General features: G+C 39.3%; 2 protein-coding genes across 4 annotated transcripts in view; one reads left to right on the top strand and one right to left on the bottom strand.

Annotated features, from left to right (window-relative positions):
• The window catches only part of dnaaf9 (dynein axonemal assembly factor 9), a 39,105-nt gene extending 29,269 nt beyond the window's left edge, over positions 1–9,836 (top strand). The window contains exons 35-38 of one of the 3 annotated variants that reach the window (XR_007035066.1): positions 57–122; positions 2,295–2,341; positions 3,816–3,909; positions 4,201–4,218. Coding sequence is in view for 2 of the 3 variants with exons in the window: in XM_047345132.1 (XP_047201088.1) it covers positions 57–122; positions 3,816–3,909; positions 4,201–4,310 (270 nt within the window). In the remaining variant the exon portion in view is untranslated. Of the gene's footprint in view, positions 1–56; positions 123–2,294; positions 2,342–3,815; positions 3,910–4,039; positions 4,077–4,200 lie in introns of all 3 variants that reach the window. The other 2 variants (XM_047345133.1, XM_047345132.1) reach the window with 2 other exon arrangements.
• Positions 9,837–11,995: 2,159 nt separating this feature from the next.
• On the bottom strand, positions 11,996–18,487 carry ky (kyphoscoliosis peptidase). The gene is made up of 7 exons (XM_047345654.1): positions 18,413–18,487; positions 16,662–17,260; positions 16,256–16,370; positions 15,978–16,095; positions 14,992–15,183; positions 14,630–14,817; positions 11,996–14,309 (listed from the first exon to the last, which is right to left on the bottom strand). The coding sequence occupies exons 2-7, from the start codon at positions 17,238–17,240 to the stop codon at positions 12,973–12,975; spliced, it is 2,529 nt and encodes an 842-aa protein (XP_047201610.1). The 5' UTR covers positions 17,241–17,260; positions 18,413–18,487; the 3' UTR covers positions 11,996–12,972.
• Between the last annotated feature and the right edge of the window lie 8,996 nt (positions 18,488–27,483).

Below are 27,483 nucleotides of genomic sequence, written 5' to 3'. Positions count from 1 at the left end.
TACAGTCTGAGGTTGATAAAGGGAATAAAAGCTGCGTTTTTCTTTGATGTTTAAAGCGGCAAGCCAAGAAAACAAAGAAGACTACAAATACCCTGTCAGCACAAGAAATCAAGAGCATACATGTGAGTGTATTGTATAGTTTGTGGTTCCCAGCCTTTTGACCTTGACCACTTGAATCAAAACACTGCACCCACCTTCCTGCCCCCAGATAATCACCAGAATGTTTTTTACATTCCTGTTTGAGAACAGTCACATTATTACTTTCATGAAAATAGGGAGAGACCAGTGGAAAACAAAAGCCCACATGTGATGTTTGCATCAGAAAATTACTGGTCACTGTGCTGCTTAAAGCTTTCTGATGGGAGGGTAAGACACAGTTGGTTGTTTGTTTGGTTAGTATCGGAATTACAGTTTGAAAGTCCTTACAATTCTCTGACAACTGAACGCTTATTGTATGTGCTCTTCTTGAATCTGAATCATATTGTTGGTGAAAATGCTAAACAATATTTAATTTAATTCTGAAGGGCATTAATATGCTGACCTTCGCTCCACAGACAGGTTCTTAACTGATGCATACTGGTTCTTTTGTAGCTTCTTGTTTGACATGTTTGTCCCACCTCTAGAGCAGGTGGAGCAGACACAGCTCAGTAAAGCTTTGCTGTTTCACAATACATCAGTCAGCTATCACTCACTATTTATATGATTTATTCCTTTGTATTAAATCAGTCTAATGCAGCAAAATAAGTCCTTTAACTTATATTTTGTTATATTGCAACCACAAACTTCATTTATTTTGTTGGCATATTGTGCAATAGACAAACACAAAGCAGTCCTTTATCGTGAAGTGAAATTAAAATGATACAGTTTTCAAAATATCTCACAAATAAAACTGTAATCTTCCCCCCGAGTCAATAAGTTGTAGAACCAATTTTTACTACAAGCTACAGTCTATTTCTCTCTGCCTTTGTACATCAAGAGACTGAGAATGTGGCCCATTCTTTTTGAAAAACATCTCAAGTTCAGTCAGATTAAATGGACACTGTGAACAGCAATTGTTATGTTTCGCCACATATTCTCAGCTAGATTTAGGTGTTGAATTTGGTTGTGCCAGTCTAACACATGAGTATTCTTTGAGCTGCGCCACTGCAGTGTAGCTCTGGGATGTTTATGGTTGTTGATCTGCTAGAAGGTAACCCTCCGTTCCAAGTTTTTTGCAAAGCTCTATTAGGTTTTCCTCCAGGATTGCCCTGTAGTTAGCTCCATCTATCTTCCAATCATCTCTGACCAGCTTCTCTTGTTCCTGCTGAAAAAGGATCTCCACAGCATGATTCTGCCACCAGCACGTAGGATGTTACTCTTCACCTTTTACAAATCTAGAGACCAGGGACTTCATTCAGCAACTCAGTTTTACCATTTACAAGAAATTGTACAGTATGGAGATGATGATGTCTTCACAGCATCCCCTGAGGCACACTGAGTCTGTGCGCTCCCACAGGTGCACAGGCTCAATGAGCATCATGGGAATTCATGTTGTGACAGTTAAATAAATGTACTTACCAAAACGCCACAAATCCCACATTGTGCCAGCTTGTAATCAGTTCCAAATCATGTTGGTCATTAGAATAAAAGAATCATGCCACCTCACCACAATGTTGGTTAAAAATAAGTTGAAGACAGATTGGATCTGTTCACATAGAGATCTTCCTTCCATGGTGGTTCTTTATACCAGTATATGTGTTGTCGATCTCTTTCCACTAATCTGACATGGCTCAGCTTGGGCTCGACTAGCATGGTCCCAACAGTCGGCTAGGTCCCTCCAAAATGCTCCTGGGGTCAGCAGCTGAATAGATACGGGCAGTTAGACGGGTCACAGCTCCAAACCCCTAGGCCAGCTGATGAGCCGGTCTTTATCATGGGACTGCACTCTCTTCACATTTAAATATTATCCAATACAACTAATAATAATAACAATTTTAAGGGATTTTCTGCACCACTGTGCACATGCTTTGAAATGCGCTCATGTAATCTCAAACACAGATAAATGAATTGTTCACCTTGTCTCTGGAGTGTGCTATTGTTGTCACATCATCAACAGTTTCACAGCCCACCCTTTGGGTGTTGCCAAAAGGGGCCAATAAGTCTAGAAACAAGTGCACACAAGTTATGGAGCTGCTGTGCTCATTGCCACGGTCCGTTCGTTGTTGACAGATTCGAATATTTGTGTGGAATAGGCGTACACCAGGTTTTTGTTCATACATGATGCCTCAGATTGTTTTGCCCATTCTTCTCTGCAGAAGGCACTGTGGTGAAACATGGTGATGTTTTCAGGATGACATCAATGGTAGGTTTCTGTCACACACACAATGTTTTACATTTTGGCCATAGTGTTAAATTTTGGTCTCATCTGGCCAGAGGAACCTTCTTCCACAATTTAGCTTCTCTCCCTACATGGATTTGTGGCAAACTGCAAATAGAGCTTCTTGTGGCTTTTGTCTTGTCACTCTTCAATAAAGACCAGATGAGCAAAGCACATGACTAATGACTATTTTCCATTTACGGTTCCAGCACAGCTCCACTGCGCTCGATCTCGCTCTACTCTGAGCAGTTGTGTTTCCATTGACTCGCTGACTGCTACAGTTATTGAAGCCCCACCTCCAGCCGCCAGCATCACATGCTGTACCACTATTAACTTTTACTGTGTTATGGCTCGGTGTGAGCCTACCAAACATGAGTTTGTAGTGACTCTTGAGTTTTCTGAGCTTTTCCCAGTACTGCAGTGTGCTGTAAATCATTGACTTGTCATTCCCTCTGCCACCTCGGCGAACACTTTTTCATGCCACGCTGATAGTCGATCACTGAACAGTCTGTTCACATCACATTTTGGTCCTTCTCAGCCCCGGTGGCGCCTGCAGACGAGCAGGTACCAGAAAGCCAGTACCAGGCCGGAAAACCCAGTAATGAAAATGGTCATATGGTCATGGAGCCGACCAAAGCCGACCAAAGTAGAGCCCTTGGAACAGTTGTCCTGTCAGTAGATGACACCACATGAACAGTAGATCACATCGGCCTTTCCAGAACATGGACAATAGTTCATGGGCCTCTTCGTTGATTATTGGTTTCCTCAACCAGGCCGTCTGTTTGTTGGACAACCATGTAGTTGTAGGTTTACAGTTACCCCCTACTCTTTATGTTTCCAGATGATAGATTAAACAGTGCTCTGCTATTAGTTCAAAGATTGGGATATTTTTTTATTGCCTAACCAGCTTTAGACTTCTCCACATCTTTATTTCTCACCTGTAGGCTATGTCTCTATCTTCAAGATGCTATTTGTTCACTAATGTTGTCAAACAACCCTCTGGGGCCAGAAACAGAACAGCTGGGTTTATACTGAGATTAAATTACACATGTATGGACGCTATTTATTCATCAGATGTCTTATGGAGGGAACATTAATAGGGGCTGAACACTAATACATGCTTCATCTTTATTTTTAAAGAATGTAAACAATCTATAGTTTTTTTGTCTTTGCTTTTCAGCAAAAAATCGCAATAAAATACATTGAGGTTTGTGGTTGAAATATGATGAGAATTTAATAAAAAGGAAGGGGTAGGAATACGTTCGCAAGCCATTGTGTCTCACACATCCTCTATGATCTTTGGTGTCATATGAAATGCTTTAAAAGATAATAACCATGAAAACACTTGGTACCAGTATAACAGTGCATCTAACCTGTAGTCTTATGTTTTTGTTTTATACTTTGCTTTATTTCTGGTTTGAAACGGTGATGGAATATGATTTTACATGTTTTTCATCAGATGGCCCGACACTTGGATCCACTGCCGCCAGGTTATTTCTACAACGGCTATCAATACGTTGACATCTTCGGAGACAAAAGAAGCTTCCATCCCAGTATCCTTTTAAATACTTGCCTTCACACTACTACCTGATCATCCTATTATGTCAATCAGGCTTAATAAAAGCTCATTAAGGTGAAATTAACCTAAACCCAAAAGCAGACGCTCCTTAACAAAACGCGCAGCATCAGCCTGACCTGGTGTTATTACAGCCTGGTAAATGTAAGTCAGTTAAGGTAGAGACAGATTTTTAATTTTTCATTGAAAACAACAAATCATAATTCACTTCACAGATGTATGTCCTGCTCTGTCTATTCCTGTTATCCTTACATTCCTGATTCTCCAGACATGGAAGAGTTCATTAAAGACTACATTTCTGAGTCCAACAGAGAGATCGATCAGTTCAACCGTCAGCTGGAGCTGCAAGAACAGCCTGACTTGTTTGATCCGTGCTAGAATCTGTTTGATCACTTCGTCTGTGGGAACGACGGGAGGGGCGACGCACAGCACCGTGTTATAGTTTTCAATAAGTATTCACACCATCCTCTAGAGGCGCTGTTCTTCGAGCTCATTCCATTTGTCTGTTTACATTAGCACTTTTATTTTCAATTTTAAACACTGAGGTGTGTTTTTCAGTCATTTATGTTATCCAGTGACTGCCTTATACTTCAAAACTATGACTGAAAAAGGCAAATTGTTTAATTTGAACCAAAATAAAACCTGCAGACAAATCAAACTCAGTATGATTACAGCACAAAGTCTGCAAGCTATGGCACTTTCACAATCGAAGGGGATTTCCAATCACACATTCTCACAGCTTGAACATTTCTGTTTGTCACAGTCGGCGAATTAATGCTTCTATTTCTGGGTTGGCTTGAATAGCCTTGTGATCCTGGTAGGCTCCCTGGTGGGGTTTCTCAAGAATTGCTCCTCTATTGTCACCCAATCCGTGGTCCACCTGTTAGCTTGTTTGCAAGCCACACTGGAACAGAGAGAGCGCTTGGCCATAGCGTGGTAAACATCAGAAAGCCTGTTGGTTCAATGGTGCTGTTTATCAAGACCCTTCAAGCCATCCCAGGATTTATGTGTTTCTAATTATAAAATACTTCAAACTAATTAGGTCCCTGAAACAATGTTTTGTAGTTAAAAACAGCTGTTAGCTGTCAAAAACATATTGAATGACAAGATTACATTTCCACTTGACATATTTTCATTGCAAACACTTTAAGCCAGTTAAAGTGTTTGTTTCAAATAGGAGCATTAAGCTAAGACTCACTGCAGTCAGGTCAGTGTAGCCTTTTACACAGTTTTTCTTACAAATTGTCTTCACATTACATTTGTGTCCACATATTTGGACAGAGCAAAGCAAAGATCAAATGTAAGAAAACCTTGATTTACGTTCATAAATGGTTAGTTTTAGATACACAATAGTAGAGCAAATTGTAAAAGGCTCACTTTTGGAGTCACGTCACAAAGACTTAGAGTTGATGTCCTTTTTTATTCAGTTGCTTTGTTACTCTTTGCTCTGTGATTGGATATCCTGTGAATGATATATGCATGTCTTTGAAATTCTACAGCTTTTGAGAAAATGTATTTAATAAGCAGTAACTTCTCTAGTAAATACGTGCTGGTATTTGTGAAGCTGCATAGTAACACAGTGTAGACATCCTTGATTGATAAATTCTGATTTCAATTTCCAGAAGCATTAATATATTTATATATATATTTATATATATATATATAAATATATAAATATTGTGAGTAGGAGTCTTCCACGTAGAGATGCACCATTCCGAACAATTTGATTTTGGAAAACTTTGACCTGCCGATACCAAATTTGGTAGCGTATTAAATCACCGTCCTTCCTCTGGCCTTATATTTAACACCTCACTGGTAGTACAAATAGACAATTCTGTGCCTTGATCACTCAGTAAGAGCATCCACACCAAACAGTGTTATTGTCACTGCAACAAAATTGCCTATGTATGATTCACTTGCTAACTGAAAAACGATCAGATGCTTGAGTTTCCGACCAGCAGGTCACCGTTTAGCGCTCAACAAATCAAACAGATTCTGATCAACAACCAATTTCTCGGTGCACCTCTACATCCAACATTAGCGGAAGATTTAACGACATCAATTCAAAATGGGGTTAGCAATGTAATAAGCAGACCGCAACTTTTAGTCAAGTGGTTTACAGTAAATAGTTTCATACAAAGATGGATGTAAACCTATTGAATGAACGTTATTAATATCCTAAACTAAACCAGACACTGCTGGCCCCATGGCTTCAAGTCCACTTTGGTCTGTGCAAGCTATGTCATCTCATTCTAGAGGTGCTGCAGTCCCTGTGACGAGTTACGTAGACTATAGAAAAGCACCTAATGTTAAAATTCCCACTATTGTCCTATTCTACCAAAAACATGTTCACATGGAGAGATGCTCATTTTATGTTACTCTTTCACAAACTCCTCTCTAACTATCTTCTACTTGATAAAAGTGCAATTCCTCTGTGTGTTTTTATATAACATACTTACAGCACCCTCAGATAGCTCTTTAAGGACGGAGCTGAAACAAACGAGCTGCTGAATTCTCCGGCTCCCACAGCTGGTATTCGGTGCTTTGCTTCATTCCTGCCACCACTGCTCACATAGAAAATCTAGGGCTTTGTTGCAATTACGTGCCACTTGAAAAAAGTATTACCTCAGCTCACAATTGATAGGGAAAAACTCAAACAGATTACAGAGCTTTTCTGAAATGGTACAGGATTATATTGAACTTTAATCCTTTGGTGACAAAAGCATAACTTGTGTATAAGCTGGATCCTCGCTTTAGCATTTCAACAATGCACTCTGAGCTGTCTGTTTTGAGCAACATTTGTCATAGTTGGGCTCTTGCGTAATACTGCAGAGAGTTACCTTGATTGACAGCAGGGCAGATGTAAGGCAGAGTAGGGGAAGCTGAAATTGCCAGAACTTTGAACCCGGCTGTAGATCAGCTAGTAGAAAGCCTGATACCCCAATCAGCCAGTCGATTAACAGCAAGTCCTTAAAGAGATGAGGGCCGTGCAACATGTTAGTGATATTTAAACGCAATTTCCACTAACAGATATAAAGACTCATTTATACAAGAGTGCTATCACAACTCTGTCTGTAGTACTTCGCATGTGTTGAGATGTCATAATACATGTATATTCTGACGAAATTGCCTTTCACCAAACTGGTACAACAACAAAGAGAGGAATAATCATATAAATAATTTATTTTACATATCTGCTAAGAATTTGAATTACCTCAAAGCAACAAATAGTATTTTTGTAAGAATGTGAATTGAACATCCGCGATGCAAACAAAATGTTTCCTGTCGCACAAGCTTCAGCAAAAGTAAAGGCAGATGCAATTCTTTTGTTAAAAAAAACACAAAAACAACTGAAGAGAATCTGATCAGTTGTGAGATGTCAGGTTCCTCTGATCCAGCAGTGCCTTGGCTACAGCTAAGAAAAGCAGAGATTAAAGCTGCATTCAGAGCTTCATCCCTCTCCCTGTGACAGGGTTGGAGGTGCTGTCAGGCAAGGATCTGTCCTTCAACAGTATTGGTGAAAGAAATCCATGGAGTCGTTCTTTAAAGCAATGTGTTTTATTTACGAAGCCGGAGGGTAAAGTGGGCGAAGTCACACAGAGAGGCTCCTGGCTGGCTCGGGATGAATCAGGTGTTCTTTCGAACTCGCAAAACCTCCCAGAAGAGGAAAAAAAATAAAATAAAGACAATGAAATTTGGGTGATCCCTACTTATTATAAATGGGACCCTAACTGAGCCCTCTACAAGCCTCCAAGGGTGACTGCTTCACAGCTCTTCGGCAAACTGAGAAGTGTTTTCATCTTGTATGTTGTAGCTGAAGTTATAGGACAAAAACAGAGTTTGGTGTCAATTGGTTCTATAAGATGGAAGGAATTGTGATGTTCTTGTACTGCAGTTTGAGAAAATTCAGTATGAGTTTTTTATTTTTCTTTGTAAGATTGCCTTTAGAGGGATAGTTAAAATCTTTTGAAGTGAGGTATGAGAAGTTATCATCATTTTTCCTTACCTGAACATTAGGAGTTTGTAGAAAAGTGGGGAAATAACCAGAGGTGGAAGGCTAAAAGCTAGTCAGAATGACCCCTGTTTTAGCTTATTTAACATTTTAAAACAACTCAAACAGATTTTCACACATGGAATATAACGCTATTTCCGCTAATATGAAACTTCTACATTTTCACAATAGCCCGTTGGTCAGCAGGACCATGTTGGTGCTACGCTAAGGTCCGGCTGGCTGTAACAATCTGCCCCATTAGCTGGGACCTGTTGGCCTGTTTAAAATTTCACCCAATTAAGGTAAACCTTTGGATTTTTACAACAGGCTGTTATTTGTGCAGCGGAACATTCTGCACATTCTGGTGCTTTTCCAGTTCTAAATGGAAATATCCCAGCGTTCTCATGATCAGATGATCAGCTGGATTGGGTTCCAGTGTTATTTTGCGTAGTAACATGTTAACATCAACAGTAATGAACAATGGCGGTTTATGATATGGGCAATAGGGCTTCCATCCCAGACCGGTATCCTGTGAAGGGCAGCAGGACCACTCGGGGGGGCAGTCAGTTGTACCCTGAACAAGTTTTCTGTTCCTTATTGGCAGTAGGGAATGGGCCCCCTTCGTCTTTGTTGACAATATAGGAAAATGTGGCTGTACACCGTAGGTGGTTAATGACACTGTTGATGGAATCTGATTTGAAACTTTGGATTTGGTGCCAAATTGAAGGGCTGCTTCATAGTCTTTAAGGACTGCATTTGATCCTCTCTAGTGTAATAATCTAAAATACTTCAACTGATCCAGTCTGAACTATATTATCCTACACTCAATGATGATTTAAAATACACTATGAGATTTATAAATCCTTCATGCATTTTTGGCATTGAACTTTCTTAAGTTGAGATTTAGAAGTATGAAAACCATAAAACTGGTTAAACTTCGAATAATTTCTACACTGATAATAAGGCACTGATTAAAGTACGCGTGATTTATCAGAGCTTTTTATTCTATTTGCTAAAACTAAAACAAAATTATTCTTACTTTTCTGGAGATAAATGTCTCATCTCGCAGATTAGAGTGTTTCGTCAAGGGCGTCATTCATGCAAGAAGTGCCACTGGGTTAGAGATCTATGACCAATAACTTCACAAAACATCACTTTAGAAAATCTGGACTATCCCTTTAATACTTTATACACCAGCAGCTTGGCATGTGCCCACTTGTTAAAGAAATTGATATTTTTATGGTATTTGTCTGCATATAGGGACAAGGCAGCTTGAAATGAATTTTTACCTATCTGAATATTTTAATAGCCTGAAGGGAACATTGATGCTAATTGCTTAGAATGATCATTCCTGGTGGGGTTAAAAGAAAATCACAGGCTGCACTTCCTCACAGTCCTCCGAGGCAATGAGAGGTCTTTGCTCAGGCTTAATATGATTAACTTACCTAAGATTCCGTATTCTTATTCTCGCTGTCAAACTTGGTCCTACTGAGGCATACGGAGGTGAAATTGTGCTCAGAAAATTCAGTGTGTCATCACACACAGAACTGGCTGCAAAACATATGCTGCTATTCATGTTAAGCAGTAGTCATGATTGAAGTCAGCAGTTTGATGTCATGATGGCGGAATTAAAACTATAAAAAGAAACAAAGGGCTCAACTTCTACAAGCTGCTAAAAGTAAAAAAAAAGGGAAACAATTTTTTTGGCTCTCTTGTGATAAGAAGCAAACAGATATGTAACTTGTGCCAAAATGACTTCCAGATTTGGAGGCGTTGCACAGAAGGTGAGCTAAACTGACTTGCATTTGCACAAAACTACTGTAAATTCTGTTTTTTCCTGTGACTGATGCTTTTATAAATTAATTGTTGTATTTATTGCACCATATAACTAATAAAAATATTTATATGGCAGACATTCTTCTTCTTTTTTTCCCTTAATGCAGTTGATCACATTTGAAAGCCTACAGATTGATGCTTGTGTTGCTCTTAGAAGTCTGCTGCAACTCTCAGGCAGGTCATCGTGTTTAGTGGATTTGTCACCTGGTGAAAGAAGATGAGTCCTTTCTGGTCTAAAAGGCTTGCATCTGCACCATCTGTGCCAGAGAGGGATTGGGAAAGTTGGGTTAAACAGATCAGCGGAGTGCGTAAGAGCTTTTATGTGTGTGTTGTCATATTAACAACTGAAAGCAGCAGCCAAAATACTGCTAAGAAGCTGAGGATCATGCCCTACATATCTTTGCAATTTCATAATGCTTTGTGAGCGTTTGCATGTGTGTCTGAAAGAGAAAGGAAGACCGGGCTAGTGTGTGTCCTTGTATTGTTGCCAGGCAGACACAATCCTGCACATGTCTGATCTCTGACATCAGCGTTTCCTCGCCTCTCTCCTGCCACCAGTGTGCCGCCAGTTACTCCCCAGCGACTCAGGGCAAGGCTGCCCGCCCTTTACACTTTTAGCCTACTGAAAACTCACCATATCTCCACCATTTCCCTTTTTCTCCATGCCCATCCCTCTATTGTTGTATTTTTACTGAGCCACTGAGTTGAGGTTATTTGTGGGATATTATGTGACAGCAACATGTAAACACTCATCACTTCCACTAGCGTCTGGCAAAGGCTGCTGAGTGAGCCCAGGTCATTACAACAAAGGATCAGTGTTCTAGATTTTTTCACTTTCACACAGTTAGGATGAAGGACACTTGTTTTTCATTCTACATGTATTCTTTTTGGTTTTCTTCCAACTGATCTGACGATTTACTCTGTTAGGGGAAATCAGTTGTCCTCCAATACTTCATTTTGGGTTCCCCAAGTTTCAGTCCTTGGTCTATTATTTTGTTTTGAGATTTTTTATTCAGGAAGTATCATTCTGTTCCTGACACCTTTCAATGGCAGCCCTATATGTTGGTCTTGCAATTATAATTTTGTGTTAAATGCCAACATGACTGAGATTTCTCAGCCTCATCTTCCCTTTATCAAATCAATATCTCATTTATGTTTCTTTCATTTGGTAGCCTTTCTAAATTGTGTTCTCTAAATCAAAGAAGATCATTTAAGCATTCTCTTCATCATGCCTAGATTATGACCTGTTTATTGAACTAGATAAACCACCTGTTTCACAACTCCAAGCAATTCAAAATTCTGCTGCCCGACTAGTAACTCAATCTACTAGGCCTGTTTATATTACTCATATTTTATTTTATTTACTCTGTCTCCCAATAGAGTTTAGGATAGTTTAAGATTGGGTGGCTTTTAGTAGGTGGCACCAAATGTATTAATTACATTTAACTTGCCTTTTGCACAGTGTTTTATTACTGTGTGTCTGTAAAATAATTTTTACACATAAATTTTAATTGTCTGCTTACTTATATTCTGATGCATATTTAGATGGGACGGACAGATTGGCATTGGGAGCCCTAACCCCAGTTTAAGGTGTCCTAATGGGCTTATCTCTTTCTGGCTGCATGGATGGTTTCTACCATAGCACACGCTCACTCTAGTTTATTTGGCATTCATGATAAAAAATAAAAAAAAGCAATGACTGGATAGCAGTAAAGCCTATTCATCCGAGAATAAATAAACAGATAGTTTGCAGTTGTGATTTTTTTTTTACGTGGGTGATGTGGCTCACTGCCCAGAGTGATTGGGTCTTGGGGCAGTATGAGTAATCAGAATAAGGATGGTATTTGCTTTTTTCTGAACAAGGTTTCTGTTGGTCATTGCAGACTCAGTCAGGAGTGAGCTCCCCTTCTATACAAGTTAGGATCTGATTCACAGCTTCCAATTTGGTGCTAAATTAAAAGGCTAATTCTGTGTTTTGTAAGAAATCTGGACTGCAGATTATAATTATAATCTGTCATTTTTCTTGATTAAACCCCATTGTTCTACACCAATAATATATTGTTGGAGTTTCACGAAGCGTTTTATTTTATTTATAGAAGCACAAATTAGAGCTGTGGTGTGTCGGGTGGTGCAGTAGGACCCGCCTCGGGGACAATTCAGCCAAGAACTCCCGCTTCTTAGAAGTGAACATCCAAAAAGACGTGACACTGAATACTGCAAATAAAAAGCTGCATGATGGAGTTGTCTTCATAATACATTTTTATTGCATTCCTTTTGACAGCAGTTTGGCATTACATACCACACTGACCATATGCTAAAACATTCTTGATTGATGTAACTACACCACTTAGCACCATTTATCAAGCTTGAAGGTTTTGCTTGTTATGTAAAAGGTTACAGTCATGGGACCATAAATGGGTGCATCGTTTTTAAATAATTAGCTTTAGGGAGATTGTTATAACTATGAAATGCATCTGGTCTTTGTTCTCATAAAACGAGGTTAATAGCATGCCAGATAATAGATGCTTGTTACACTGGTTCATTATTTTTTTTTACCAAAGGCAGGGCCAGTGAGACATGTATTTTAGACAGATGAGATCGAAATGGAGATGTTTAGTCAAACAATCAAAGAGCACAAGAAGTACCTCCCACCAAAGTCAAGCACAATGCCAGAGGTCTGTAGATGTTGCCTTTCTCTGCAGCAGCAGGGCCTTAACATCTTGTTCTCTGTTAATCAACCATGAACACTGTATACCAGTCTTCAGGAGTCAGTCTAGAAGATATTTGACCAACTGCCTATGCTTACGTAACATTGGGTCATACAACAAAAATTGACTCAGAACAGTGCAATAATTCTATAGCAGATTGGCTGACAAAGAAATTAAACAAGGTGTTTTAACGGTCTAATCAAAGCCCAGCCCACCATCTGACTGGGGTGCTCCATACGTGTACAACATTATGAGAGACAGTTAACATTATACAGAAGATAATTATTTAATGGTATTACTGCTACATGTTGAACATCTTGAAATTATTAAATCGTGTGTTCTCTGCCACTGTTTATAGAGCTTCACAGAAACATAGTTGGTAAACATATTTACACCTTAATATCAGATGGTTTAACCCTTATTGTAAAGATTTCTGCGTTTTTAAAAGACAACAACTCACAGTTTGAATGGTTTGCCTTGACTCTGAACTGCAAACTGATTTCCGTTAGTCCTTATGAGCACCTTCATTCTCAAGCTGCTTTACATCAAATATCATCAAAACAGACATCTCACTGGTCTCACCAAAAGAGGCAGTCAGTTTCAGCTGCTGAAGGCTGCTTCCACTGAAAACTTCCCCCTCCCAGACTCTGCTCTTGTTCAGTTTTAGATCAGTTCGGCCCTCTACCACCACACTTACCCGGAGGGCTCCAGGGACTCGAACCCTGAAAAGGACCCAGGAGAGTGGCTCAAGCAGGCCAACACGAGGTTCAAACAGCACGCAGCCTTTCCCCCAGGCAGAGTAGACACAGGGGAACGGAGGTCTTGTCTGAGGGGAGTTGTTCCTCAAAATAAAATCACACATTAGGCTGAAATCTCCACCAGAGGTGATCCGGGCATAGATTCCTAGTCGATACACCCCAGCCTCAGGTAGGCTGAGACTCACAGTCACCTTGCGGTCTGTGTAGGTGCAGAATATGTAACGTGAAAGTGGAAAAGTTGAGTTTTTGCACTTTTTGCTGAGTACATAGTGAAGTTCAAAGTCCTGCTGGTTGTAGAAGGTGATGTTACACTTGCCTTGCTGGGTACTTATCATGGCTGAATTGTGGCTGAACCTAGATAATCCTGCCTTAGCCGTTCGGGTTCCTGGCCCACATGCTGAGCCCAGATCTGGAGGAAACAACTCTTCTAATCCAACAACCTTTCCTTTGCAGTGCAACAGGTAATTCACAGCATTCTGGAATTTGACATCTGTTTTCTCAAAGTCCCGCACAAATAAGGAAAGTCGGTAGAAACCATGAAAAGGGCACAAGATATGACACGTTAGGCTATCCGGTTGAATCTGAGTCGCCAGGCAGCACCTGGCTATATCACTTTCCATTTGTGGGTGGACAAGTTCACATAACACTATTAGAGGCCTACTAGTCTTCAACACCAGGTCAAAGACCCCATCTTCCACTTCGGCAATCTCACTGTTCTGAGAACTGCCTACGACACCCAAGGATCCCGCAAAAGGCTGTAGGCCCCAGGACAGAAAAGGGTTCTCTGGGATGTCCTCAGTGGCCCTTGGGTTTGGACATTCAACAGTGAAGGAGCAAACCCAAACCAGAGGTGTTGTAGCGTTTTCAAATCTTGCAAACAATTTGACATCATATGTGTCACTTTCAGGTGGCAGTAGCTGCAACTTCATGCTCCGATGAGAGACCGTTAGAAGACCAAAGGATGAAGTGGTTGAGTCTTTCCGCTCTAAAGCTCCACAGTGGAGGAGATCTTGATGCCGTGTGATCTCATAGGTGAACGTTGTTGGCCTGGAGAAGCCGAGGGATACAGTTGCCTCCCCATCATCTGAGTAGGAAGTCAAAGGAATATTTTGTTTTAAAGAAGAAAAAATATCACTGAATTAAAAAAACATAAGAATATGAAATATAAGAATCTGTTGGGCTTCTTCTTGGCACTCAGACAACAATTCTGAGCGCTGCCCTGCCGGACAGGACACGGTTAATAAAAGAAAAAAAACAACATAAGAACAACATTAAACCTTTCTTGAATATCTTGGATCAATTGTTTACTGTAAAGTATTTACCTAATAAAAATCTTAGTATATTTAGCAGATTTTCTTGCTTATGAATGGATTTAGAAAATACAGTTTTCTGGTAAATGTGGACCTGTGATGATATGATGAAGAGGACTTATCAGCCTGAGCCCCATGGTGAAGAAGGCTGAGGTTTTGAAGACCCTTTGTTCAAATTCCTCGATAGAGATGGGCTTGTCCAGAAGCTGCCATTTCTCTTCATCTGGGAAGTGTGAATCGATGAATTCCTCTGGGTCAGTTAGGAAATAGAAGTCATCAAACCTTGATTTAAAAAGACAGACATCGGGTTGGGCTAGTACTTAACTCTGCTTACCATAAGTCTAATTAGAATTAACATACTGCATACTGGTAAACTTTAGTAATTACTCCTATGCACATGTAATGTTTGAAGGTAAACAATGAAATATTATTTTTGGAATCCTTTCTTATCCGCACCTTTTGACAAAGCTTTCATGTTGCATATCTACTTGTCCAGCTCCCCAACAGGCATCCAGGAGAAACCATTCCCCTCCCAGAAGCACTGCGTTCCACAGGTGATCCGACTTTATATGCTTTAGGCTTTGACCTTGACGGTAACCAATGCCCTTACTGTGCCCTGTCACTTCTTGGCACTCAATGCCCACTTCCCTGTAAACACGGAACAAGCAGAACATGTTTTCACATGTTTTCGTTAAGTATGGCTACATATTCTGGTGTACTGTATATTGATAAGTAAAAGGTAGTTTTTTGGTATTTTATCTCCTACAAAAATATACTGTAAAACAAAATTGTTCAATTCTCTGGTCCAGAAGATATGGCTGAAGTAGAGTCTGCTTTCAGGTTCACTCAAGGTGAGCAGCACTTTCACATCTCTTGATGTTGAAGGACTTGCTTAACATCCACCAGTCTCCCAAAATCTCATAGTAAACCCATAGTTTAACCACCTTTGTCATTAAAGGATGTTAACTGCAAGGACTGCTAGTACATCCAGCTGGATTCAAATGCTTTTCTAAGAAGAGAACCCTGAACAAAATGTGTCAGTCTCTTTCTTGTGGGTGTACATGCTGTGTGTAAACTCGGAGCTGTAAATTTTTCATCCTGTTATCCAGAGGAAGGAGATTAGCAGAAAAAAAACAGTAATGTAGATTTTTCTGCTGCCTAGCTTCTGGCTCCAAACACACCGCACTGCATGCATCTTCAGTTTGACCAGTCAGGATGTGCCTCAGCAGTGGGCCCCGGGGCCCCTCCTCCACAACAAGCCATCCATCAACCTCTGTAGATCATTCAAGACCATCATTATCTCAATGAAAAATGAAAAAAAAACCTCCATCTTAGTGCATGGAGTCAAAAATAAACTGAAACGTTGGCTTTTAATGTAAAAATAGCAGCTGTTGTATTTATTGTATCAGTTTAATACATTTTTGAGCCTTAAGAGTGTGTACCTGCACATCTCTGTACAAAGATTGGAGTAGCTACAGCAGACTCCCCGACCGGCAGCTATCACCTCCTCTGATGAGCTCAACTTTTCTGAGTGGCCAAGAAACCCACCCACATCATACTCTGTAAAGACATTCCATTATTTATGTTAAATGTCCCACATTTGGCACCTACTTCTAGACCATATAAAAAAAAACTAAAAAAAAACTTTATAAATAAAGTAATAACACCTTATGGAATAATGCAGGATGCAGGTTAGGGTTGTCTATTTCAACAAACTCACCAATGTTGTTGCACAGCCACACCCAGATGGCACGGAGTTGCTCCAGCTCATTTCTGGCTCCCTGTGTGATGCTTTGTACAATTGTCTTCACATCATACACACACTTTTGTTTCAACTGGACACACACACACACACACATAATACACCTTCAAGTTAAGAAAAAGCCTTTTTGAAACAACTGAGGATCATTGTATTTTAAATAAAGAAGGTTGCCCTCACATCTGCTTTGCTTGTTGGTGTAATACTACAGTAGATGGACTAAATTGTTAAATGGCTAATTTTCAATTGGTTATTCTGGTTACATTTACTGGTGAAAGGGAACTGCTAGGCACACCTGGGGATGAAGAATTGGTAAGAACATAAGGCAGACAATGTGCATGCGTATTGATACAGTAGGTGTCCTCACCTCTGCTCCTGTCCTGATAACATGGGAGTCCAGCCTATGGAAGACCTCTGAGCTTTTGAAGAGGTCCTTGCTGCACTTTCTTTGGCCTGGCAGAGCAGCATTTAGTTCCCCCCTCTGTCCCAGTTGTGCTTTCTGGTTCAGGTGTCTAAGTTCATTTGGCTCCTTCCTTAGTGCACTCTTTTTCACAGCTGTGATGGACTTTGCTGCACTCTCTGAGGACAGCTGCCTCTTTGCTGCTGGACGTTGATCCTCAACCTCCACTCTCAGATTTTCGGCTATGCTCTGCCTGGCAACCACATCAATCTGGGAGACTTGAGCCCTGACAAAGCACTGAGCAGCTACTGTGTCTCCCCCATCAGGAGGGTTTGTGCTCTCCAGAGCTTGGTCCTCATTTTCCACTAATGCCTGCACAACTGTAATATGGTTCTGCTCACCTAATATTGGATTCTCTTTAAGTTTAAGAAATTCTGTGTCCTTTACCAGTACACATCCCCCTTGGGTCACCTTGTCTTGAGAAGAAAGGCTTACAGAGCTGGCAAATGGAAAGGAGAACTTCTGTAATGCAACTTTTGCTGACATTACGCTGGGGGCATGGTTTTCTGTGGAGAATGAAGGAAAGTGGGATTTAAAAGAGGTGCTGGTTCCTGTGCCGCTTAACAATTTTGTACCTTTGTTTTGAATATTTTGTGCACAACCTTTTCAGGTATGAGATGGGCCTGTCTACTGCTGAATATTTTAGGCCAACCATGTGGCAATTCGTACGTGCCAGAGGAACGTTTTTGTTCCTCTGTGAAAACTTGAATTAAACAGAACTTTCTATAACCTACTCATAGTGGTTATATGACTCTAATGATAATCTCCCATATTTCATATTAGTCAACTGGCCCAAAAGAGTATCAGAAACAAAATTGATGGAAATTAGGTTTACCAACATTTTCTGTTTTTTTTTTTTTTCAGACAATTCATGACTATTAATCTCTGCAACTTATGACAATATCGAGGTACAACAAAACTGAACTGATATGCAATAATATAAGTAGATGAGTATGAAACAGTTTGTTTACGGGTAAAAAAACAAAACAGATGTGAAATATTGTTTCTGAGGTATCCTTTCACTCCTAACTCTCATAAAGCATGCTGCATGCAGAGACATTATTCTTACAGCACATTCCATTAAAGACAGTGATAAATCTTCAATTAGATAATGTCTATTCATAACCATAAATGAAACCAAAGATTAGAACCATTAGTCAGTGTCACAGCATCAGCACAAAGAAGCCTTGTGACACTTCCTACCAGCTGATGAACAAGTTCTTGTAAGGTATAAAAAAAGTTATATATGGGAACACAATAATCCATCGAAAAACAACTAATTATTTGAAAGAGAAAGCCACAGGCACAGTGACCGTCCTTTTGCCATGACCCAGGCTAAAGGCTTGTGTTGGCTAGGCTCTGCCCTGCTCAAGTGTCCCTCAGCAGATTATTAAGAGTTGTCACTGTAGCCGATAGAGCACAGCAAACCCTGACCTCGAGATTTCTTGGAGTGCAATAAAACGTCCCAAACTGTGCATCAACCTTCAAGTTGGGGTTAATTGAATGTTTCTGTGACTAAAAATACTTTTTAAAGCTCACACTACTTTAGTTTTATTGATGTCACTCTCTGTCATCATGGTAACTCTACAAAATCCTTATTTATACAGGAAAACTGTTTAATTTCTACATCTCTATATGTTAGTGAGGCTTTCACTTACCCTTTCAGAATGTAAAATGTATGGTGGATGCCTGCTGGTCTGTCGGGGCAAGGATGTTTCCACTGTGAGTTCTCAGTGGTCCCTAGTTGTGGGGGGAGGCTTAAATACTGTGCAAGTGGCCTGCCAGGACAGGCCCCAGAATAACAGGCCTAAAAATACAACAAAGCAGTTAAGACCAGCCAATACAACAAGCTCCAGCCAAGGAGTGTGTCTATGTGTGTATTTACAAGCGTGAATGTGCGCTTATGATGTACGTTGTGAATTGCTGTGGATAAAGTTTAAATTAATTTGCTGGTCAGTACATCTTCAACAGAGCTTAGGACTCATGTCTGTGTGAAATGGTGACTATGTGGTTGTCAGAGTCACACACAGTATGTAATTTAGCCTGTATTTGTAAGAAATGGAAAAAGTGTTTTATCTATTTAGAGTCCATTAGGCATCTGAGCAAAATATCAGCCAGAGGTAGGGGATTCATCTTTTTGTTGTACAAACTGTCAACTTTGTCAGCAAACTGAGTGATCTTCATATCTCCACTTTCTACATAATTAATATAAAGTTAAAATTGCTAACATTATTGCAATGTTGTTAATGATTATTCGTAGTATAATGTTTATTCTTTTTGATGTAGCGGTTGTTAGCTAGGTTAAACAACATTAATATATATAAATAATCAAATATTATAATCAGTGTAATATACTATCAACATGCTGTTCCCAGTGAATGATCATTATCAGAGCCAGCAAATTATGCAGCTGCTTAGGGCCCCACGGCCTCTAGGCGGCCCCCAAGAGCAAGTAAAAATATACATTAGTACATATAATAATAATAATACAGACAGTATGATTATTATATGCACATAAAAACAGTGGACGTTACTAAATAGAACACACATAACTCATGGTGCAGAATTGTCTCCATATAACTATGTCTCTGCAGCAACTCTATACCAATAAAAAGACAGAAAAAGGAACAACAGGTTAAACTGACAAATGGTGAACAATTAAACAGTACCATAATACCACACATCTGAAAACCCTAAAGTGTTTCTTAGGAGCACCTTGATCATACCGAATCATTAGTCATTAAATATAATTAATCATTAGTCATACATGCAAATATATATATATATATATATATATATATATATATATATTTACATGTATGATCGTTATCACACATTTAAAGAAGCAAGGAGTTTCTGTATTTTTGTCAGACTAAGACTGATTTTCAGTCTATCAAATAAATGGTAGTAATGGAGGACTTCATTTATTGCTTCATAGACAAAGGTCTACTTTCTAGTAATTTAATTATGCAAAATAAACATGGTTTTATCTAACCTGATTACAAGCGTAACCTTTATGAAACGTTTACTGATGTCTCAGGAGTTTAAAGGAAAGGTTTCATGGAATTCTGAGTCTAAAACCTAATGCTAATTTGTTATTGGAAATCTACATCTACATGCTCCCCCTAACTCAGATTATAATAAACAACAACGTAAGTTATCATAACTATGCAGACGACACACAGCTATACATTATGATGTCACCAGGTGACTATGAACCCATTCAAGCGCTGGGTAAATGCTTAGAAGCAATCAATGCATGGATGGGCCTAAATTTTCTTCAGCTGAATCAAAACAAAACTGAAGTAATGTTTTTTCTGGACCAAAGGAAGAGCGTTTAAAAGTTAGCACACAGCTTCAGTTAGTGCAGCTAGAAACCACCAGTCAGGCTCGAAACCTGGGTGTAGTGATGGACTCAGACCTGAACCTTCAGAGGCACATAAAGGTAGTAACTAAGTCGGCCTTCTATCATCTAAAGAACATCTCCAGGATTAAAGGACTAATGTCTCAGGAGGACCTTGAAGAACTAATTCATGCGTTCATCTTTAGTAGAATTGATAACTGCAACGGTGTCTTCACAGGTCTGCCTAAAAAGTCGATCAGACAGCTGCAGTTGGTCCAAAACGCTGCTGCCTGCGTCCTCACTAGAACTAAGAAAGTGGAGCACATCATCCCGGTTCTAAAGTCCCTACACTGGTTCCCTGTAGCTCAGAGAATAGAGTTTAAAATACTTCTGTTAGTCTATAAATCACTGAATGGCTTAGCACCAAAATACATTACAGACTTGTTGTCAGTGTATCAACCACCCAGACCTCTCAGGTCTTCTGGCTCAAATCTACTCTGCATACCCAGAACCAGAACCAAACATGGAGAAGCAGCTTTTAGTTCTTATGCTCCACTAATCTGGAATAAACTGCCAGAAAATTGTAAAAGTGCTGAAACTCTAAGTTGCTTTAAATCAATATTAAAAACTTATTTGTTTAGAGTGGCCTTTGACTGAGCCATCTAAACATTATTAGTTAAGTTTTCCAACTTTCCTTTTATATTTTTATCAATCATTTTATCATAAATGTTTAATTTTTTATCTTTTTATTATCATCTTATATATTGATTATTCATTTTTATTCTTTTTAATTTTTTGTGTTCATTCACTTTGAATTGTCTTGCTACTGAAATGTGCTATATAAATAAACCTGGCTTGCCTTGCCTGAATCTCTTACCTCTGTGACTCGTTATTTAAATAGCAAAAAACAGCCAACTGTATTTAGCACAAAGAGAAATTCCAACTAAAAAGACAAAGTCAAGATGACATGCAAATCAAAAATTTTGAATGTTGTCTTTCAAAACCACTTTTGTTTTACATTTCAATATTGTCACTGAAATGTGCCCATAGTGTTTGGTTTGTCAACAACAAAAATGACTCTCATATGTGCTAAAGATTTAATGCTTGATCAGATGTCCAGAACTAAAAAATTATCTTGCTGGACACTTACATCAGAAATGTGTTATCTGGAACCTTGTTGCAAACTGAAAAAAGGACTTGACTTTCTTCAAGCAGTGTTTTTTTTTCACTCTCGCCTCAGCTAATAGTTCTCTCAGGTCCCGCCTGAGCTCTGGATCTCTGCTGCTCCTAAAACGTTACTGTTGCAATCTTGGCTGCTCCTATAAATTATGCTGTCATTGCTTGCCCTGTCAATTTAGATGTACAGTCATTTCTTGGTAGGTTTGCACTTATCTTCTACTCTTTCCATTTAAGGACATGGATTGAATTGTGCTACTTTAGACATTTAAAACTTGGGGATTTGTTTTATACCTTAACCTTGCTTCTTTCTAACATCAACTCTGACCTGTTGTGTTCTTTGGACTTCATAATTCTGTTTGCTCAGTAATTTTTTCTATCAAACATCTAAGGCCTTCCCAAAACAACTACTAGATTAACTGAGATTACAGATTATATTAGGTGACTACTGAAGGAAATTGGTTGCAATAGATTTTATTATGGCAATATGAAATCGAAGATTTTACATATTTATTTGTGAAATATTTGAAAACCATATGTCCTTTTCCATCCACTTCATAATTATGCACTACTTTGCATTGGTCTGTCACATAAAATCCTAACACATAAAATGGAAATAAAATATTCTGTATAAATGAAACTACCCAACTCTCTCTTTAAAACCTGTAAAGATTCTATTTTATGTCATATGTGCAGGTCCATGGATTGTTATCCATGGACCTGCCCTAAACAAGGAAATGTCAACATTTAAAAAAGCCGAGGAAAACAAAATACTTAAAAAAGAGACAGACATCTGAGGAGAAACTAATCAATAAGACATCCCTTTCTTTGTGGGCCACTGCTGAAGGAGGAAACTGTTTTCATTCACAAACACAGTGTTCATTACTGATTATAGTGTAAACTGAGCAAAGCAGGGTGATGCTCTGGGACCTGTTCTGAAGAAGAAACACTGACACAGTACTAACTGGGCTATAATCAAAACCCAGTCCAGCATCAGCTTCAACATCCGCCATGGGTGCTTTGAACTTTTCAGCTAAACCAATTTTATGCCTTGCGAGTATGTCTCCAGGCTGTTTTCGTGCTGAGGGAGATGAGACCATTAAGGTTTTCTCACCTTTGCCTTCAACTCAGTAGTCAGTCATCTGCAGCCCAGTTCTGCATGCTAATACATCCTGCAGAAAGGAAAAATGGTCCTGAAACGTGAAGCTTGTCAAATGAAACCTGCACAAAAATGACAGGACCAAAGAAAGATCTTGGTGGTGATCAATGTGAACATCTCACCCTGCAGACACAGTGTTACATGCCATATGCCTGTGTTGATGTTGATGTGTGGCCACGGTGGGGGCACAGTCACTGGTTGTGGATCTTGATCCAGAGCCAGATGAGTGTGAAACCACAGAGTGATGATGCCATCTGGAACAGCTGTCAGCCAAGGAATCTCTTTCAGGCTTATTAGATGTAGCAGAGGAACAGGAGGGGTGTTCTCTGCAGCTCAGAGAGAGGTAGAGGGAGGACACGAGGTACCAGTGAGGCAGAGAACCAGGAAAAAGGAAATTACTTCAGGCTAAAAAGGGGGGATGTTAATCGGCTTCCATGCTCTGATGAATTTCCTTAAAAAGAGAAAGTATGGATGTGGGATATGGTTTGGGGATCTGTAAAAGGCTACCATAACTAAAATATATTTTTGAAATGTTTTAGGGGATAATACATTAGTACATAAATGGCTTAAAAGGCTTACAGAGGGAATAATACAAAGACATGGAAAATAATTAATTCTGACTTGACAGTGGCTGAAACTGCATTGCATCATTACCAGTCCTGGGTGTTTGCAGCATAGAAGCTTTATTATTGTACATCCACATCCCATTTGTGGCTAGAGGCACACAAACAACTTTTTTAAGTAATTATTCTCCAGATACATCCACCATATTATGCTGTGTATGAGCAGTGGTCTGTTTATCAGCAGAAGCCCTTTAAATCTGTTCCGTAACAGAAAGAATGAAACGAGTCTGGTTAGTTTATGTGGTGTGTTTATGTCATGAGTTGTCCTTTTCTGCAAGATCAAGAAGAAGAGAGGGTTGCACACTGCAGGAGACAGAGACGGTATGAGTTCCTCTGATTTTCACAAGGACAATAGAACTCTTATATGCTAGTTTTGATGCAAAAAGCAGGTTTAGTCGGAGTGGGGTGAAACGTCTGGTATTGTTTTCCAACTACACCATTGTAATTCCATCACGATAAAAATAGTCTAGCTTTGTAGATACAGAATTATTTTTTTCCCATTCTTCTTTGCAAAACACAACACACTGTCAGATTGGATGGGGAGTGTCTGTAAGCATAATTTTTTAAGTCATGCCACGCATTCATGAATGGATTTATGTCTAAACTTTGACTGAAACATGCTAATAAGTAGATATGAGCTTAACCATGGCATTGTAGCTTTGACTGTATGTTGCATGGAGGCAAAATAAATTGATTGTGGTCTTATCCTACACTACCAGAGCACTTTCTCCCACGTTTGCTGTGTCCCCTATATGGCTTGTGGCACAGTTCAAACGGGAACTCTTATGGCTTTCCATGAACAATAGCTTTATTTTCTCTTTTCATAAAGGCCAGTTTTGTGAAGTGCACAAGAAATAGCTGTCTTGTCAACAGATTCTCCAAACTTTATCAGTGGATCTCTGCAGCATCTCAGAGTTACCATGAGCCTCCTGGCTACTTGTCTGAGTAATGCTCTCCTTACGTGGCCTGCCAGTTTGGGTGGACAGCCACATCTTGTTAGTGTGCAGCTCTGACTTTCCTTCTGTATTTTCAGATTATGGATACATACTTTCAGATGTACAAAGCTTGGGATATTATTGTATAACCTAATACTGCTTTAAATTTCTCTACAACATGGTTCTTGAACTGTCTGGTGTGCTCCTTGGTCTTTGTCACCCTGTTTGTTCACTAATGTTCTCTGACCACCGCCGAGGCCTTCACAGAACATCTGGATTTTTACTTACATTTTACTTAAATTTCACACAGGTTGACTTTATTTACTAATTTATGTGGTTATCTTTATTTATAAATTAGGTAACTTTTGTAAAGCAGTTTATGGTACTGGGTTTTATTTTGGAAAATTAGACAAAGGTGCCTTATGTTTCAGATTTTTATTAGTTAAAAAATTTGACAATGTTCTCTTTATTTTACAATTATGAAATATCTTTATTTTATTCTATCAAATAGAATCCCAATACACTAAAGTTTGGAGTTCTAACATCAGGATGGGATCTTAAAAGTTCAAGAGTTAAGAGCACTTTCCAAGGCCCAGTTTTTGCAAAACTTAGAGAATGCAGAGTTTATCACAACTCTTTTACTAACAACTGAAGGCTTCATCACAGACAGTAAAGTTTCTGGTAGATTAATTTTGTTAATGTGTTCTGATGGGGTTGTGCTAAATATAGGACATCTACCTGAGGGCTCTTGGAATTAATCAATCTAATAGCTGTTGTCATCCCAACTTACTTACCATGCAAAGAACTCACAGCACTGATAGTGTGTCTAGCTTTTAACAAGCAGTAAATGAAGCACAGACCATTATAGTCTGGACAAATAGTCTCCAAAAATAATAATCTTAAAGCTCTGGTTATGTATTGTAATTTTGAATACTTGCCCTGCTGAAATAGTGGCAAGCTTAGAGGTACTGATAAACTATTCAAATACATTCTAAATTTTGGGCAAAGTAAATGTATTACAGGCTGTACAGGGCCCAAAACAGGATTTGACATAGGGGCCCTTGAAACTACCAATATTGACCTTAGCTTATCTATTCTACATATAACATACTCATTGCAGTCTGTCTATACTTTGGTAGTTTAGCTATAAAGGATACTATGTGGAAAGGCAGAAGGTGAGCCACTTAAATGTCATTGTCATTGGCATTGTCATCCTGATACACGGCACCGCCTTCAGGATACAATGTTTGAACCATTGGATGCACATGGTCCTCAAGAATGGTTCAGTAGTCCTTGGCAGTGACGCGCCCATCTAGCACAAGTATTGGGCCAAGGGAAAGCCTTGACATGGCAGCCCAAACCATCACTGATCCACCCCCATGCTTCACTCTGGGCATGCAACAGTCTGGGTGGTACGCTTCTTTGGGGCTTCTCCACGCCGTAACTCTCCTGGATGTGGGGAAAACAGTAAAGGTGGACTCATCAGAGAACAATACATGTTTCACATTGTCCACAGTCCAAGATTGGTGCTCCTTGCACCATTGAAACCGACGTTTGGCATTGGCATGAATGACCAAAGGTTTGGCTATAGCAGCCCGGCCGTGTATATTGACCCTGTGGAGCTCCTGATGGACAGTTCTGGTGGAAACAGGAGAGTTGAGGTGCACATTTAATTCTACCGTGATTTGGGCAGCCGTGGTTTTATGTTTGTTGGATAAAATCCGGGTTAGCACCCGAACATCCCTTTCAGACAGCTTCCTCTTGTGTCCACAGTTAATCCTGTTGGATGTGGTTCGTCCTTCTTGGTGGTATGCTGACATTACCCTGGATACTGTGGCTCTTGATACATCACAAAGACTTGCTGTCTTGGTCACAGATGCGCCAGCAAGACGTGCACCAACAATCTTTTGAACTCTGGTATGTCACCCATAATGTTGTGTGCATTTCAATATTTTGAGCAAAACTGTGCTCTTACCCTGCTAATTGAACCTTCACACTCTTCTCTTACTGGAGCAATGTGCAATCAATGAAGACTGGCTACCAGGCTGGTCCAATTTAGCCATGAAACCTCCCGCACTAAAATGACAGGTGTTTCAGTTTCAATGTCCTACCCCTGTATGTCCAGGGGTAGGTAAGAGTAGCCAAAGATCTTACTCAAGCAACAACAGCAATACTTCAATTTGTTTTTACTCAAGTAAAAAGTCATCCAAAGAATTACTAGAGTAAGAAGAGCAAGCAAAAAATTGTTAAAATGGCTACTCAAGTGCTTAGTCACTGTCTGATTATAAGATCAGATTTAATTTGTAAAAAATGATTCAATCAAAATTAATGGCAATTCTGTTTTTAAAAGAAGAAAATAAAAAATAAGGAAAATATAACTATCATTACAAAATAATAAATTCTGGCACAAGAAACATATTTCCTAGTCTATTTTAATAAATATTTGTGTAAATATAAAGTTTTTGAAACTAATGCATATATGTTAGAACAGTTTAAAATATTTCCACTGACAATATACACTGTTTACCGTATGTTCACTTGACCTCCAAACTGCACAGCGGACTCGGCAGATAGAAAATACCAGAACAATGAAGTTTGTGAACAAACAAGAAGTCTGACTTTAACATAAACTGTAAGTGTTTTTTTGTGTTTGGTGCATTTTAGTTAAATTATGTGTTTCTCATTCAGTGAGGTAACTAGAGGTTGTTAGAGTTACCAGAAATGTTTCTCAAGGAAGAGCAGCATCACTTCAAGTTAATTTTGCTCAAATAAAAGTAAAACAATATGTTTCAGTAAACTTATAGAATGCAATTGGCTCTCTATGATTTCATGTTTGTCACAATATATAGCTTTACAGTTTTTGCAGACTTCCTATTCTATCCACATTGCTTGAAGTCCAGTGAGAAGTGATGATTTGGGGTGCCGTGTCATCTGCTAGTGTTGATCCACTGTGTTTCTGAAGGCCACAGTTAACACAGCAATCTACCAGGACATTTTAGAGCACTCCATGCTTCCTTCTGCTGACAAGCTGTATGAAGATGTTGATTTCATTTTCCAGCTGGACTTGGCACCTGCCCACACTGCCAAAGATACTTAAAGCTGGTTCGATAATCATGGCGTTACTGTGGGTGACTGACCTAAAACTCCATAGAGAATCTATGGAGTATTTTAAAGAGAAAGGTGAGAGACACCAGACCCAACAATGCAGATGACCTTAAGCAGACCCACAGGCTGATTGCCTCCATGCCATGTCGATCGTCTCCATGCCATGCATGGATGCATGGATGCAGTAATTCATGCAAAAGGAGCCCCAACTAAGTGAGTGCATAGAAAGTAACATACCTTTAGAAGCCTGATGTTTCTGTTTAAAATATACTTTTTTAAAATCTTATTTAATATGTACATTTTCTGAAACATTTAATTTTGGGGTTTTATCATCTTTAAGCCATAATCATCAAAATAACAAGTTTAAAGGCCTCAAATATTTTAATTA

Source organism: Girardinichthys multiradiatus, chromosome 19 (genome assembly GCF_021462225.1).
Source record: "Girardinichthys multiradiatus isolate DD_20200921_A chromosome 19, DD_fGirMul_XY1, whole genome shotgun sequence".
NCBI lineage: Eukaryota > Metazoa > Chordata > Actinopteri > Cyprinodontiformes > Goodeidae > Girardinichthys > Girardinichthys multiradiatus.
The sequence above is the reverse complement of the archived record's forward strand: the minus strand, read 5'-3'. Positions and strand labels throughout refer to the sequence as shown.

Coding starts and splice junctions, on each gene's coding strand:
- ky (XM_047345654.1), bottom strand. CDS start 17,240: ATGTCAGCAAAAGTTGCATTACAGAAGTTCTCCTTTCCATTTGCCAGC. Junction 16,096..16,255: donor GTGGCTGTGCAACAACATTG/GTGAGTTTGTTG, acceptor ATGTCTTTACAG/AGTATGATGTGGGTGGGTTT. Junction 15,184..15,977: donor CTTTGTACAGAGATGTGCAG/GTACACACTCTT, acceptor CCGTGTTTACAG/GGAAGTGGGCATTGAGTGCC.